Source organism: Lepus europaeus, chromosome 4, assembly GCF_033115175.1.
Source record: "Lepus europaeus isolate LE1 chromosome 4, mLepTim1.pri, whole genome shotgun sequence".
NCBI lineage: Eukaryota > Metazoa > Chordata > Mammalia > Lagomorpha > Leporidae > Lepus > Lepus europaeus.
The window spans coordinates 125,801,371-125,817,594 of record NC_084830.1 but is presented as its reverse complement, the minus strand read 5'-3'; the positions used below and the strand labels follow the sequence as shown (position 1 = coordinate 125,817,594).

The window sequence follows — 16,224 nt, the reverse complement described above, 5'->3', positions numbered from 1 at the left end:
CTTTCGGGGAGAATCGTTCGTGTACCGTCTAAGACTCCTGCCTCCCATGTTGGAGTGCCTGGGTTTGAGTCCCAGCTACGCTCCCAATTCCAGCTTCCTGCTAACGTGCATGGTGGGAAGTGGCGGGTGATGGCTACAGTACCTGGGTCTCTGCCACTCACATGGAGGCTCAGATTCAGGACGCCTGGCCCAGCCCTGACTATTACAGGCATTTAGGGAATGAACTACTTGGTGGGCGATCTGTGTCTCAGTCTGCCTTTCATTTAAAAAATAAAATGAATAAATAAGAATTCTTTAAAAAGGGGAACTTTCATATGATTCTCAGTGATTTTTACAAGCTTGTGCTTCCGTAGGAGCATTTCTGTCAAGAAAATGAGGCCCACCGTGTTAGGTGGCTTTTTCACAGACTGAGTTCTCTCTTTCCTTACAGTTTTTCTTTATCTTAGTGGGATTTCTGGAAACCCACTAGTTTTCGGGCTTTATTGTCATTCGTTCCCAAGGAATTCTGGCCTGCGGCGCCCAAACCAAGAGCTGCGCTTTCCCGGTCTCCATGACGACACCGCAGGCAGGCGTGGGTACTACTCGGTATCCCGAGGGACGCCGGGGTATTGCGCATGCGTGTTGTCCGTGCGGCGTTTGACTTCGGAGGCTTCCGTAGAGGCTGGAGGGCGGGAAAGATGGCGGCGGCCGTGCTGCAGCCGTTCGGTGAGAATTTCTCTTAGAGGTTAAGGGACGGAAAAAAGAACTGGAGATGTGAGTTAACAGCTTGCGTTGATGTTACAGGTGCGTTATGGATACAGAACCTGAGGACCCGGGGGAAGCTGGCCCTGGGGTAAGTCTGGAAGCGCCAGGCCAAGGCCCAATTATTAGTGTGTCAGTTGTTGAGCGCTTACTTTCCGTCAGAGCTTTAAAGTCTGGGGCCATAGAGGCAAACTAGACCGCCCATGTGTTTGCTTTGACATGTCATTTTTCCGCCGTCGTATTGCGTAGACCTGCGGGGATTAGGTTACGCAGCACGCAAGCACCACTGCAAATGTGTTCCGTCAGCCTTCTCTTCTGACCTTGCCGGACCTGGTCAGGGTAGGAGCGTCCCCCTCTCCTAATTACTTCTCTGGTTACTTATGTGAGTTGGGACTGTTTGTAGACCGCCACGGTTCACATCGTGTGTGACATTATGCTGAGTGCTGTGTGTGCATGATTTCGTTCTCATAGCATCCTAGTAAGTGGGTACTGCTGTTCCCACTGTTCAGACAAGGACATTGAAGTTCCCCGACGTAAAATAACTTGCCCGAGACCACTCAGTTAGAGGAAGCTATGAAGTTTTATACTCTCCCAGGCATTTTGTGGCCTTAGGATAAAAGCATTCTTTAAAAGTAGGGATGCATTTGCAAGGTTAGAGAATCCAAGTCTTTGCCTGGCCTCTTCTCTTTGTTCCTCTTTGCAGTGCAGTTATTGATATGTGGAGATCGATAATCTGATTGGGAAATCTTAGTAAGTTTTCTGTCGGGTGCATTTGTTAGCAGTTTGGTGTAGTTCATAGGCTTTGGAGACAAGTTGGCTGTGATTCCATTTTATATATGTGTGATTTTAGAAAAGTTACTTACCTTTTCTAAGCTTCAGTTATTTCTTGTAGAAATAGTGTTAGTGAGAATAGTGTTATCTATCTATCTATCTATCTATATCTATATAGTGTTAGTAATTATAAATATTTCATGAGAATTAAATGAGATGCATATGAAATGCTAGTACAGTATGTGGCATGTAATATCCCACCCTCAGCTCTAGCTGCCATTAATGTTTTTCCTACTATAGGCTAGTAGTGAGTTCCAATATATTTAGCCCTGTTTTAGGTATTTGGGTTGGGAGTGTGAAGTGGACTTCATCATAAAGAAGAAAGCAGAAGGCACTTGCTCTTAGGATTTGTCCATGCTTTTGCTTTTCAGTTATGTTCTGTTCCAGTCTAGTCATGCTGATTTACTTACTTTTTCTGTGCATTTACTCATTTACTTGCTTCTTTCTTATTCTGTGCTCTCACTTCCTATCTATACCAGCAGCCCTATCAGATCTCTTTATTGGGAAGTTTTCTCAGATCTCCATTAACCTGGAAGAAGTTAACTTCCCCTTTGTCTTAGCATGTATACTTGTATAAAGACTTGATGTCTATGTGGCTGTTCTTTTTGTTAGTTTGTGTGTCTTGATGAGGTTGGAATAGTTCTTGTTGGTCTTTAGCTCCTGCATGGAGTTTTACACAAAGTAAGTACTTTGATAATGTTTATTGATTTGAACCGTCTTACAGTTATGATTTATACTTGGAAACTTTGAGCGAGTAACTTAAGGAGTTTGACTTCAGTCTTTTTATCTATGTTGTGATATGAAAGTGTTGAATTTTGCTAGATCATCTTTGAGGCTCTCTGTAGTTCTGAAGTTACTATATAATTTTGTGAACACCCATTCTGGGCTTCTAATGGGGTAATTACCATATGAATATTAAGTAAAAAGGTGTAAATAATTCTTGTAGTATACATGGAAGATCTTAGATGCAGTGATTGGAAACTTAATTGCATAGAGAGAAATGAACTGGAAGACCCCTGTGTAAAATGAGAGGTGGGACCTTTGGCAGTCTGTTGAGTGCATTCTTCATCGAAAGGCATTTAATTGGGTTAAGAAAAAAATGCTGCTGACCAAATAAAACTTCCCTGTAGGCTGTGTTTGGTAGCAAAGGGCAGTCTTCAATCTTTGAATGCCAAGTCTCCTGTTTTACTGACGGATGCATTTTTAAGAAGTTTTGTGTTTTACTGAAGGTTACACCGTTAACTGAACAAAAAAAAATTCTCTGACTCTAAACAGTGCTCTATTAAACTGGGAGTGACAAAGTCATGGGGTGAATGGAGATTTGACAAGGGGAATCTTTTGAAGAGGGAATTAAAGAGTTGAAAGCATGTATTTTGGTGCTTAGAAGTAGAAGGCTTAGTGTGAAAGTTTGAAGATTCTGGTTTCTAATAAGCTGTTTTACATAGGTTAAAATTCTCTCCAAGAAAAACCAATTTGGAAATGTCATGAGTTAGCAGTTTTGGGGAAGAATGAATGACACTGGGCTGCAGAAGATAGAGCTGAGTTTCAGGTATCTGTCAGGGTCACATGGCATGGCCTTGGGCAACTTGTTCATCTTCTCTGAGGCTTGGTTTCATCATCTCAAAAAAAAAAAAAAAAATGAGGATAACAAATACCTTAAAGGGTGGTTGTGTGAATTAGGAGACTAAGCTGTAAAATGTCTACTATAGTGCTTGGCACTGGGAGGTATGTGATGGTGATGATATCCCCATGAGGTTCTTTCAAAGGAATCAGACTTTATGCTGGAAAGGGATCAGTACTCCTCTGAACATCTCAGCTATCAGCTCTACTTTTATGGAACAGTTGGCAAGAAGATAAGAAATTGAAATAGATAAAGAAAGCTAGCATGTGCTTCCATTCCCCAATGGCTGCAACTGCTAGTGCTGTGCCAGGCTGGTTCACTCCACAAATAACAACTGGGGCTGGGCCAGGCTAAAGCCAGGAGGCAGTATCTTCATCTGGGTCTCCCACGTGGGTACAGGGACCTAAGGACTTCGGCCATCCTCTGCTGCTTTTCCAGGCACATTAGCTGGGAGATGGATTGACAGTGGAGCAGTCAGTTCTTGAACCAGTGCCCAGATGATATGCTGGCATTACAGGTGGCGGCTTAACCCGTTATGCGACAATGCTACCTCAACATTTTTTTTTTTAATTTTTTATTTTAAAGATTTATTTTATTTATTTGAAAGAGAGTTACAGAGAAAGGTAGAGAGAGAGAGAGAGAGAGAGAGAGAGAGAGAGAGAGGTCTTCCATCCACTAGTTTACTCCCTAAATGGCCACAATGGCCAGAGCTGTGCTGATCTGAAGCCAGGAGCCAGGAGCTTCCTCTTGTCCCATGTGGGTGCAGGGGCCCAAGGACTTGAGCCATCTTCTACTTTCCCAGGCTATAGCAGATAGATGGATTGGAAGAGGAGCAGCTGGGACTAAAACCAGCGCCCATATGGAATGCTGGCGCCTCAGGCCAGGGCTTTAACATGCTGCGCTACAGTGCTGGCCCTCAACATTTATTTTTTTAAAGAAGAGAAATTGGGGGCTGGCGCGATGGCGCACTAGGTTAATCCTCCACCTGCGTTGCCAGCACCCCATATGGGCCAGAGTTCTAGTCCCGGCTGCTCCTCTTCCAGTCCAGCTCTCTGCTGTGGCCCAGGAGGGCAGTGGAGGATGGCCCAGGTGCTTGGGCCCCTGCACCTGCATGGGAGACCAGGAAGAAGCTCCTGGCTTCGGATCGGCGTAGCTCCGACCGTGGTGGCCATTTGGGGAGTGAACCAATGGAAAGAAGACCTTTCTCTCTCTCTCTCAGTCTATAACTCTGTCAAATAAACAAATAAAAACCTAAAAAAAAAAAAAAAAAGAGAGAGAGAAATTGGCTGTTATTTGCAGTTTGACAATAAGCCCTAAAATTATCATGCACTGAAATAACATTTTATAGATGGACATTTTCTTTTTTTTAAAGATTGATTTGTTTATTTGAAAGTCAGAGTTACACAGAGAGAGGAGAGGCGGAGAGAGGTATCTTCCATCCACTGGTTCACTCCCCAATTTGCTGCAATGGCTGGAGCCATACTGATCCGAAGCCAGGAGCCAGGAGCTTCTTCCGGGTCTCCCACGAAGTTGCAGGGCCCCAAAGACTTGGGCTGTCTTGTACTGCTTTCCCAGGCCATAGCAGAGAGCTGGATCAGAAGTGGAGCAGCCAGGACTCGAACCTGCGCTCATATGGGATGCTGGCACTGCAGGCAGCGGCTTTACCCGCTATGCCACAGCACCAGTCCCGATGGACATTTTCAATTCCATGATATTTATGTTCATTTAGTAAGTTTCTTGTAAATGTGACTATTTCTTTCAAATCACTCTCAGTACTGTTCTTTCAGTTTGAGTTTGTCTAACTCTGATCTGAATGGTTTCTGTCTTAGTTTCCTAGGACTGATACAACAAACTACCACAAAGTAGGTGCCTTAAAACAGTGGAAATTCACTTACAGTTCCTTGAGTTAGAAGTTTACAATCAGTGTATCAGTGTACTGTACTCTGTGGAGAGGCTGTAGGGGAAAATCTGTTTATTCCTTCAATTTTTGGTGGCTTTGGCATTCCCTTGGCTTTTCAAAGCTCTGTGGTCTGTCTCCAAACTCCCTCTGCCTTGTTCTCATAAAGGCACATCAGATTGCTTTTAGGTTGAATAGGATAATCCAGATTTAAACCCATTCCTGTAATAATAATCTCTAATCACAGTTTTGCTGTAGAAGGTGTCGTTCACTGTGAACCTACTTTTGCTCAGCTCTTTCGCCTTGTAAATAAGTCTCACCTAAACTTCAACCCCAACTGCCCTATATATCTGGTCTGTGTTGAAGTCTGTCCTTCACACAGCTCAAGTTCCATTTCTTACAGCTCAGGTTCCATTTCTTACAGTCATCCCAGTTACCTCAGTCCTTGTGTTGATTCTCCTGATATTTTAATGCCAATTGCATGTTTGTGACTAATCTTCTATCCCTCTAATTTTTTTAAATCTTTTATTTTATTTATTTGAAAGGCAGTGACAGAGAGAGGTTTAGATTGAAAGAGAGCACCTGTCTGCTGATTTAGTCCCAAATAGCTGCACCATCTAGCCTAGAACTCCATCCAGGTTTCCCACAAGAGTGACAGGAACCCAAGCACTTGGGCTGTCTTCCATTGCTTTTTGAGGTGCATTGGCAGGGAGCTGAATCTGAAGTAAAGGAGCAGAGATTTGAACCAGCACTCTGATTCGGGATGCTGGTGTTGCAGCTTAATCTGCTGTGCCTCAATGCTGGCCCCAACCCCCTAACTAAATTGTAAAGCATTTGATGACTAGAAATATTTTTCATTTCTTTCTGTATTTCCTTTCCCTAGAATAGTACCTCTGGTATAATAAAAACTCTATTTGGATTTTGTCTCTGGTTCTTGGCACTATATTCCTACAACCCTTGAAATATCTTGAGTAACAGAAATGTAGTTGTTTTTCATACTAAGTCCTTTTGGAACAAAGGGTGTGCTAGACTGGAAATTAAGTTTTTTTTTAAGATTTATTTTTATTTATTTGAAAGAGTTACAGCGAGAGGTAGAGACAGAGAGAGAGGTCTTCTATCTGCTGGTTCACTCCCCAGATAGCTGCAACGGCTGGAGCTTCGCCAATCTGAAGCCAGGAGCTTCTTCCGGGTCTCCCACGTGGGTGCAGGGGCCCAAGCACTTGGGCCATCTTCTACCGCTTTCCCAGGCCATAGAAGAGAGCTGGATAGGAAGTGAAGCAGCCTGGACATGAACCGGCGCCCATGTGGGATGCCAGTGCTGCAAGCCAGGGCTTTAACCCACTGTGCCACAGCACTGGCCCTGGAAATTAGGTTATAAAAATGTGAGGTTCACTGTTGTGTTGGTAATGCATTGATTTTTTTTTCAAAGATTTATTTTATTTATTTGAAAGACAGAATTACAGAAAGTAGAGACAGAGAGAGAGGTCTTCCATCCTCTGGTTCACTCCCCAGATGGCCGCAATGGCTGGAGCTGTGCCGATCTGAGGCCAGGAGCCAGGAGCTTCTTCTGAGTCTCCCACGTGGGTGCAGGAGCCCAAACACTTGGGCCATCTTGCACTGTTATCCCAGGCCATAGCAGAGAGCTGGATCGGAAGAGGAGTAGCTAGGACTAGAACCGGCGCCCTCATGGGATGCCGGCTCTTCAGGTCAGGTTGTTTACCCGCTGTGCCACAGTGCTGACCCTGGGTAATGCATTGATTTGCTGGGAGGGCGGCTCACCTGGAGAGGGGATGGAAGCTCTGTGCTTTGTCTTGCTCTCTGCCTCGCTATGGGCATCACTTCCATTTCACCGTTCCTGAGTTGCATCCTCTGTAATCATCACAGAGTGTTTCTCTGGTTCTGTGTGCCATTCTAGCATGTTGTTCAAGCTGGTGGAGGGATTGTGAGAGCCCAAAGTTAGCAGTCAGCCAGGAAATGTGCATAGCCTGAGTACTCCTTTTGCAGCTGCCATCTGAAGTACAGCTAAGCTTGTAGGACTAGTAGGAGGGATAATGACAGAATTGAATTCAGTTGTTTGACACCCAGTTGGAGTCTGAGAATTAGAGAATAGGTTATTGGCGTGGAAAACCCCTACACATTTGGTGTGGGGAAAAAAAAGGCACTGGTGCCCTATGCATTTTAGGTGGTTATTATGTTTAAGTTGACAAAATGTCAGTCTGAACAGATGCAAGTTGTATTCTGAAAGATTGGCAGGAATTGGGATTCCTTTTTTTTCCCCAATGCACTGCCAAGAAGGAATCCTAATTGCCAATTTGGCATAGGCACTGCTTTTCAGCTTTGTGTAACAGCATGGCTTATGATTATCCAAATTCTGTTAAGTTCTGAATACCCATGTAATAAGTTATTTTTTAAAAAGATTTTATTTATTTTTATTTGAGAGGTAGAGTTATAGACAGTGAGATGGAGAGGAGACAGAGAGAAAGGTTTTTGTTTGCTGGTTCACTCCCAAATGGCTGCAACGGCCAGAGCTGCACCCATCCGAAGCCAGGAGCCGGGAGCTTCTAGGTCTCCCAACTCGGGTGCAGGGACCCAAGCAATTGGGCCATCTTCCACTGCTTTCCCAGGCCATAGCAGAGAGCTGGATTAAAAGAGGAGCAGGCAGGATTTGAACCGGCACCCATACGTGATGCTGGTGCCACAGAGGAATAACCTAATGTACCACAGCACCAGCCCTTGTAATAAGTTACTGATAAGAGTATGATTGTAACTACTCTTAATGATCAGCAGTAATATGAACGTGGTAGGGCCTTATTTAAAAATGAGTACTGACACCAAAGGCTTCCACTACTTTCTCTTAGGTCTGTAAAATAAGTTGATCAAGGACATGTTTACGAACTTCTTGATTTGTTCTCAGATTATTATTTTTTTAATTCTTCAACTAAGAATTGTGATACTTTGTTTTCTATTTGTTCTTATACCCCTCTGTAGTGGTCAGACATCCTTGCTATATGAGAAGTCTTCAAAAAGTTCATGAAAATGCGTATTTTAAAAAAATCTATGCAGTGATTCGAAAATTTTTTAGCACCAAAATAAACTTACCTTTTAATTCCATTTTCCAATTTTAATGACCCTATACCTTATGGAAAATGAGAGTAACATGGGGTAGGGAGGAATGGAAGTTCCTTTAAATAGTGGCTTTGGGGCTCTACTAGGTAGCCCTAAGAGGTTGTAGGCTGAAGACCTGTGGGATATTTTGTTTGGACTACACAGAGTTTAAAACTGCTTTCCACCAACATGGCAACTAATTTTTCAGAGCTTAATTGCATCCCCTCCTTAGATGGGGTATATGCTCTTCAGTTTTCCTCTGCTTCCAACCATGTTTGATTTCTGCATAGTTGTTTACACACAGCTTTCTTATCTTGGCTGTCACTTAGGTCCTTTTCTTCTTTCATATTTTGCAAATATGTATTTAGTGCCTGCTGTGTGTGAGGAGTTCTAGCACGGGGAGTTTTGTAATGCACAAAGACAATTATCCCTGCCTTCTTGGAGCATATAGTCTGCTGAAGGGAGCAAGTAATGAGCCAAGTGAGTAAACTGGAGAGTACATTAAACTGTGACATCTGCTTACTGTTAGTGTAGCTCAGTGACTTTAAATCGGGGAGCATTTTTGCTCCCCAGGAAACATTTGGAAATGTCTGGAGAAATTTTTGGTGCTTAAAACTCAGGCTGGTTGGCTGCTATTGGCCTTTAGTATGTTGTAAGTGCGCAGGACAGACCTCCATGCCCCTGCCAACAAAGTGTCATCTGGCCCAAAAGTCCATGGTGCAAAAGTTGAGAAACCCTGAGCATATTTTGGGGAATTACTGCTGGATTTCTTTGTTTGCTAAACTCATGTTTCCTTGTTTGTCCTTGACTTTCACGAAGTAAAATTATATTGACTTATGAGAACATACATTTCACTTCAGCCTCTTTATTTTAGATTTTAATTGAGACGAGGGAAGATGTTCTTTTATTCAGTCTCAAGTGTAGAATTCACTTAATGTTCTCAGAAGTAAATTTGGAACAAAGAACATTTTACCCTTGATGAATATAATAGCATGATTGAGCCTAAGGCTGTTATTATCTTCACTGGGGACTTGAGTATACCTTGTACTAAGTTTCAAGATGAACTTGGGTAGTAAATAGGAGGTCTTAGTTCTGTTTTTCATATTGTGACTTTAGAAAATTCTCAGATATTCTATTTTATCTGAATTAACTCTTAACAGCAACAAAAAAATTGGCTTATACCTGCTACTCTTCAAACTGCAGGCAGAGTTTTAAAAATGGTCATGAAGCTTAGCCTTTTAAAATATTTGTAGGTAGAAAACACCTGAATAATGAGAGAAAAAGGAAATCCAGGTGTTAGTCCCAGTGTACTTCCTGCTTTGGACTTGAGCTCTGACATTCTCGACTTGCTGTCAAGGACTAGCATGTGTATTGTGTAACAGGCACTCTGGGGACTTGGTTCACACCTACCCTTCTTTCACCAAGTGAACACAGATGGTGAAGCTGAAAGGATTTGGGTTTCCAGATAAATGAAAGGCTTTTGTCAGCAATGATATTTGAACTTTAAGGTGATAAAAGTTGATCCTACATGTCTTTTGAAGCTGTGTTTCAGTGCTTTTAAAAAGTTTTGGTTTGTTTTTATTCTTTAGAATGCTAACAGTAAACTATAGCTATAAGCAGACTTATAGTATTTTTTAAAAAGAATTTTATTTAGGTGCCGGCGCTGTAGCATAGCAGGTAAAGTTGCCGCCTGCAGTGCTGGCATCTCATATGGGTGCTGATTCAAGTCTTAGCTGCTCCTCTTCTGATCCGATTCTCTGCTATGACCTGAGAAAGCAGTAGAAGACGGCCCAAGCACCTGCACCCACATGGGAGACCTGGAAGAAGCTCCTGGCTCCTACCTTGGGATTGACCCAGCTCCTGCCATTGCAGCCATCTGGGGAGTGAACCAGCGGATGGAAGACTTCCCCCTCTCTCTCTGCCCCTGCTTCTCTGAAACTCTGCCTGTAAATAAATAAATAAATCTTCAAAAAAAAAAAAAGAAGTGGCATACTTGAGACTTGAACTGGAACCCTCATGGGATGTAGGCGGAGGCTTTACCTGCTACACCACAATGCCAGCCCCAGTAACTTCTTTTTCTTGAATGTATTTTCCCTACTGACTCTTCACAAGGCTTCTCACATGTAAAATCTCATAAAAATGTCAATTTTGTATTTATTTCATTTTTACCTTTAGATTGCTTCATGTTATGTTTTAATTTATTGTTATTCCAACAATTGGCCAGGAGAGGGCACATAGGAACTTTCGATTTAATATACAGTACTTTAAATTAATTACCCCATTTGGAATACTGTTTTAATTTTGTTTGATTACAGTAGTTGAGTATTTGCTTAATAATTCAGTTTATAACTGTCTAAGTTCTGATAGTGTTATAGTTATTCAGAAAGCTTGTTATTAATTCATAATATATTTGATTTATTAAGCTGCATATTTAATTTACCAAATATGTACTGAGGTCTTAAGGAGTGCAAGACACTGCTAATGGGAAGATACAGAAGATATGGGCCTCCCCTCTGGTAAATCTTTCAGGTTGGCTGATGCAGCAGAGGTCTCATTGAGGATGGATTGAAATTGAAGCTGAGGGGTTTGTGTTTCTGTATGTTGTCAGTGATGAGACTAGAGATGGAATTGAGCTTCGGAGAGACCCCAGAGATGACATAGGCAAGTTTCTCTTTTCACAAAGAAACCCAGGTCCAAAGACAGTTACAACACAGAAATACAAATGCTCAGAATTATAAACTAGAGAAGAAAGCTTGAAATTGTGTAATATGAGATTTTCAGTTCACAGGACTTAGTTTTGGTGGGAACAGTGAGACAACTGTTCAGAAGGGCTAATTTAAAAATATATTAGCCATCAGTGTTTATCACGTGATAGAGACTGTAGGGTGTGTAATACTAATAGTTAATCTGTAAGAATGGAATGAGGTAGATATTCTCATTCTGTAAATAATTACACCTGACATTATTGAGCCCCCTTAAGTGTCAGATTAAGTATTTTTTTTTTTTTTTTTTTTGACAGGCAGAGTGGATAGTGAGAGAGAGGAGAGACAGAGAGAAAGGTCTTCCTTTTTGCTGTTGGTTCACCCTCCAATGGCTGCTTCGGCCGGCGCATCTCGCTGATCCGAAGCCAGGAGCCAGGTGCCAGGTGCTTCTCCTGGTCTCCCATGCGGGTGCAGGGCCCAAGGACTTGGGCCATCCTCCACTGCCTTCCCGGGCCATAGCAGAGAGCTGGCCTGGAAGAGGGGCAACCGGGATAGAATCCGGCGCCCCAACCGGGACTAGAACCTGGTGTGCCGGCGCCGCAAGGCGGAGGATTAGCCTGTTAAGCCACGGCGCCGGCCAGGTTAAGTATTTTACTTGCAATATTTCATTTGAGCTCCTGAAAGTTATGGGGTAATTATTATTACTCTATTTATTGATGAGAAAGCTGAGATCTAGAAAGTTATATGATTTCCCTAGAAACTTAGTTAGGATTTAGAGCCAGGTCTGCTTTACTCCAGAACCTCTGCCCTCACCCTTGACGTAGAGTTTCATTAGGAAGTGCTGGCCACTAACATCATATATCCTTTTCAGTTAAAACATTGGAAACTAAATGGGGATGCTGAAGAACAGTTTATTAAGTATTATGGTGGCACTGATCTTGATAATTGGATACGAGTGGTGAACTAGAGGTGAAGTAAGAGAAATGACACGCTAAGTGGGGCTGGCATTGTGGTGTAGCAGATTAAGCTGCTGGTTGCAATGCTGCATCCCATATGAGCACCTGTTCGAGTCCCAGCTGCTCTGCTTCTGATTCTGCTCCCTGCTAATGCTCCTTGGAAAGCACTGGAAGGTGGCCCGAGTGTTTAAGCCCTTGTCACCCAAGGGAGACCAGGATGGACTTCCTGACTCTTGGCTTCCTCTTGGCCCAGCCCTGGCTATTGCAGGCATTTGTGGAGTGAACCAGCATTTGGACAACCTCTCTCTTTCAAATAAATCTTTTTAGAAAACTATATAGTAGGAAGAGAATCAACTTGTTTGATTCTTTAGTCTGAAATGTTTGAGGACTAAAATTAAAGGCTCTGCCAGGTTATCATATAAGTTACAACTTCTGAGTGAGAATCTGCCAATATACAACAACTTTGAGTGTTTAAGACTTAGATGTTCATTGAATAACCACTCATGTGCCAAGAAGGATTAAAATTGAAGCTGAGGGGTTTGTATTTCTGTATGTTGTCACTGATGAGACTAGAGATGGAATAGAGCTTGAGAGAGACCCCAGAGATGACATAGGCCAATTCATCTTTTCACAAAGAAACCCAGGTCCAAAGAGGTGACAGTTATATCACATAAAAATACAAATGCTCATGATTATAAACGTGAGAAGAAAGCTTAAAATTGTGTAATATGAAACTTTCAGCATACAAAAGGTGTCAGGCTTGTCCTTGAGGTACTCATCTGTACACTTAGTATAGGAACTCTTTATAGTGTGGCCACATCCTAAGTATAGTGGTGTAAGCCAGTACTGGATTACTGGCAAAAAGAAACTATTAAGACGGTAGGGAGGGGCCTGGTGCTGTGGTGTAGTGGGTAAAACTGCCGCCTGCAGTGCTGGTATCCCATGTGGGCGCTGGTTTGAGTCCTGGCTATTGCTCTTCTGATCTAGCTCTCTGCTGTGGCCTGGGAAAGCAGTCAAGATAGCCCAGGTCCTTGGGCTGCTGCACCCACGAGAGACCCAGAAGAGGCTCCAGGCTCCTGCCTTCGGATTGACCGAGCTCTGGCTGTAGTGGCCATTTGGGGAGTGAGCCAGGGGATGGCAGACCTCTCTCTTACTGTCTTTCTGCCTCTGCCTTGTTTTAATGCTGCCTTTCAAATAAATAAATATATGTATATATTTTTAAAAAAAGACAATAGGGGGAATCTGGGATAAGGGATTAGTTGATGCTTCACATTAAAGTGACATAAACTGGCATTTTTTGTTTTGATTTTTTAAAAATTTTTATTTAATGAATATAAATTTCCAAAGTACAGCTTATGGATTACAATGGCTTTTTAACCCCCCGTAACTTCCCTCTCACCCACAACCCTCCCATCTCCCGCTCCCTCTGCCCTTCCATTCACATCAAGATTCATTTCAATTATCTTTATATACAGAAGATCAATTTAGCATATATTAAGTAAAGCTTTCAACAGTTTGCATCCACATAGAGTGTAAAATACTGTTTGAGTACTAGTTATATAGCATTAAATCACAATGTACAGCACATTAAGGACAGAGATCCTACATGAGGAGTAAGTGCACAGTGACTCCTGTTGTTGACTTAACAAATTGACACTCTTGTTTATGGCGTCAGTAATCCCCCTAGGCTCTTGTCATGAATTGCCAAGGCTATGGAGGCCTTTTGAGTTCTCCGACTCTGATCATATTTAGACAAGGTCATAGTCAAAGTGGAATTTCTCTCCTCCCTTCAGAGAAAGGTACCTCCTTCTTTGATGACCTGTTCTTTCCACTGGGATCTCACTCGCAGAGATCTTTCATTTAGGTCCTTTTTTTTTCTTTCTTTTTTTTTTTTTTTTCTTTTGCCAGAGTGTCTTGGCTTTCCATGCCTGAAATACTCTCATGGGCTTTTCAGCTGGATCTGAATGCCTTAAGGGCTGATTCTGAGGCCAGAGTGCTGTTTAGGACATCGCCATTCTATGAGTGTGCTATGTATCCTGCTTCCCATGTTGGATTGTTCTCTCCCTTTTTATTCTATCGGTTAGTATTTGCAGATGCTAGTCTTGATAAACTGGCATTTAAAACAGAAAAAACATTTTTCTCAGGAGATGATAAACCAGGAGAAAACAATACAAGTAAAGATCTGAAAGTACTGGGCTTATTCAGGCAACATTGAGCATCTACGTGGCTAAACCGTTATGTGAATAAGCCAAGCAGGGTGGTATGTTGGTTAGTTTTCTGCTGATAATAACATGATACCACAGACTAGGTAAGTTATGAAGAAATGAGATTTTAGCTCGAGGTTCTGGAGGTCCAAGGTCAAGGGGTTATATCTGGTGATGGCCTTCTTGTTGACAGAGTCCTGAGGTGGTGAGTGGTACAGGGTGTCACATGGGCAAAGACAGAGTGAGTGTGTGTGGTCTCTTTCCTTTTATAAAGCCACCAGCTTTCTTGGGTCAGTCTTGTGGTGTAGCGGGTAAAGCTGCCACCTGCAGTGTTGACATCCTGTATGGGTGTCAGTTTATGTCTGGCTGCTCCACTTGAGTGCTGCTCCTCTTACGATCTAGCTCCCGGTTAATGGCCTGGGAAAAGTAGCAAAAGATGACCCAAGGGTTTGGACCCTGCTACTCATGTGGGAGACCCAGGTGAAGCTCCTGATTCCTAGCTCTGGTCTGTCTAGCACTGGCCGTTAATTTATTAAGGATTATAAAATGATGCTATTATAATTCTATTTCTTCATTATTTACTCTGTAGAGGTAAAACTTTCACCTGCTACTTAGCAGTTATGGGTACAGCTTGTATAGGAAACACAGGATAAATGTTTGATTGTTTCTCTTTATTCACCTGTTTTGAAAATATGAGGTACTTAAAAAAATTTGTTGAAAAGTGGAATTAAAAGATGAGGCTTAAGCCGGCGCCACGGCTCACTAGGCTAATCCTCCACCTTGCGGCGCTGGCACACCTGGTTCTAGTCCCGGTCGGGGCACCGATCCTGTCCCTGTTGCCCCTCTTCCAGGCCAGCTCTCTGCTGTGGCCAGGGAGTGCAGTGGAGGATGGCCCAAGTCCTTGGGCCCTGCACCCCATGGGAGACCAGGAGAAGCACCTGGCTCCTGCCATCGGATTGGCGCCGTGCGCCGGCCGCAGCGCGCCTACCGCGGCGGCCATTGGAGGGTGAACCAACGGCAAAAGCAAGACCTTTATCTCTGTCTCTCTCTCACTGTCAACTCTGCCTGTCAAAAAAAAAAAAAAAAAAAAAGATGAGGCTTATTTTGCTGCAAAATAATTTTGAGATCTATGCATAGTTTTTTCATAGTGTTTCTTTTCTTAAAAAACTGAAATAGAAGTTTTCCTTTTTCTTTTCTTTTTTATTTATTTTAATGGCAGAGTTAGAGAGACAGAGAGCAGTCTTCTATCTCCTAGTTCACTCCCCAAATGGCCATAATGGCCGGAGCTGGACCAAACTGAAGCCAGGAGCTTCTTTGGGGTCTCCCACTTGGGTGCAGGGGCCCAAGCACTTGGGCCATCCTCCGCTGCTTTCCCAGGCACATCAGCAGGGAGCTGGATTGGAAGATTAGCAGCTGGGACTCGAACCAGTGCTCATATGGGATGCCGGTGTCAAGGTGGTGGCTTTACCTGCTATTCCACAACGTCAGCCCCAACTTACCTTTTAAAAAAGATTTTTTTTTTTAAATTTTTATTTATTTTGACAGGCAGAGTGGATAGTGAGAGAGAGAGACAGAGAGAAAGGTCTTCCTTTTTGCCGTTGGTTCACCCTCCAATGGCCGCTGCGGCTGGCGCATCTCGCTGATCCGAAGCCAGGAGCCAGGTACTTCTCCTGGTCTCCCATGGGGTGCAGGGCCCAAGGACTTGGGCCATCCTCCACTGCCTTCCTGGGCCATAGCAGAGAGCTGGCCTGGAAGAGGGGCAGCCGGGATAGAATCCGGCTCCCGGACCGGGATTAGAACCTGGTGTGCCGGCGCCGCAAGGCGGAGGATTAGCCTGTTAAGCCACGGCGCCGGCCTAAAAAAGATTTTTTTTTTAAGGTTATTTTGATACTAAAAAAAATTTGAGATACGTATGTATCAGGAGTGTTATAAGAGTTTATGGAAAATGCATACTGTGGGGGCTGGCACTGTAGTTAGTGGGTAGAGCTGCTGTCTGTGACACTGGCTCCCATATGGGTCAAGTCCTGGTTGCTCTGTTTCCAATGCAGCTCCCTGTTAATGTACTTGAAAGACAGTGACAGGCAAAGAGAGGGAGAGGAGAGAAAGCTTGGTCTTTTTATCCATTGATTCATTCCCATATGACCCCTGCAGCCAGGCCTCGGGAAGA

The 16,224-nt window shown here is 43.3% G+C and overlaps 1 protein-coding gene across 2 annotated transcripts in view; it reads left to right on the top strand.

The window, feature by feature from the left end:
• The first annotated feature begins 607 nt into the window (after positions 1-607).
• Positions 608-16,224, top strand: part of MRPL22 (mitochondrial ribosomal protein L22) — a 33,861-nt gene continuing 18,244 nt past the window's right edge. For both annotated transcript variants that reach the window (XM_062189700.1, XM_062189698.1), the window contains exons 1-2: positions 608-705; positions 784-832. In XM_062189700.1, the coding sequence (XP_062045684.1) occupies positions 615-705; positions 784-832 (140 nt within the window). In that variant the 5' untranslated portion in view covers positions 608-614. The remainder of the gene's footprint in view (positions 706-783; positions 833-16,224) is intronic.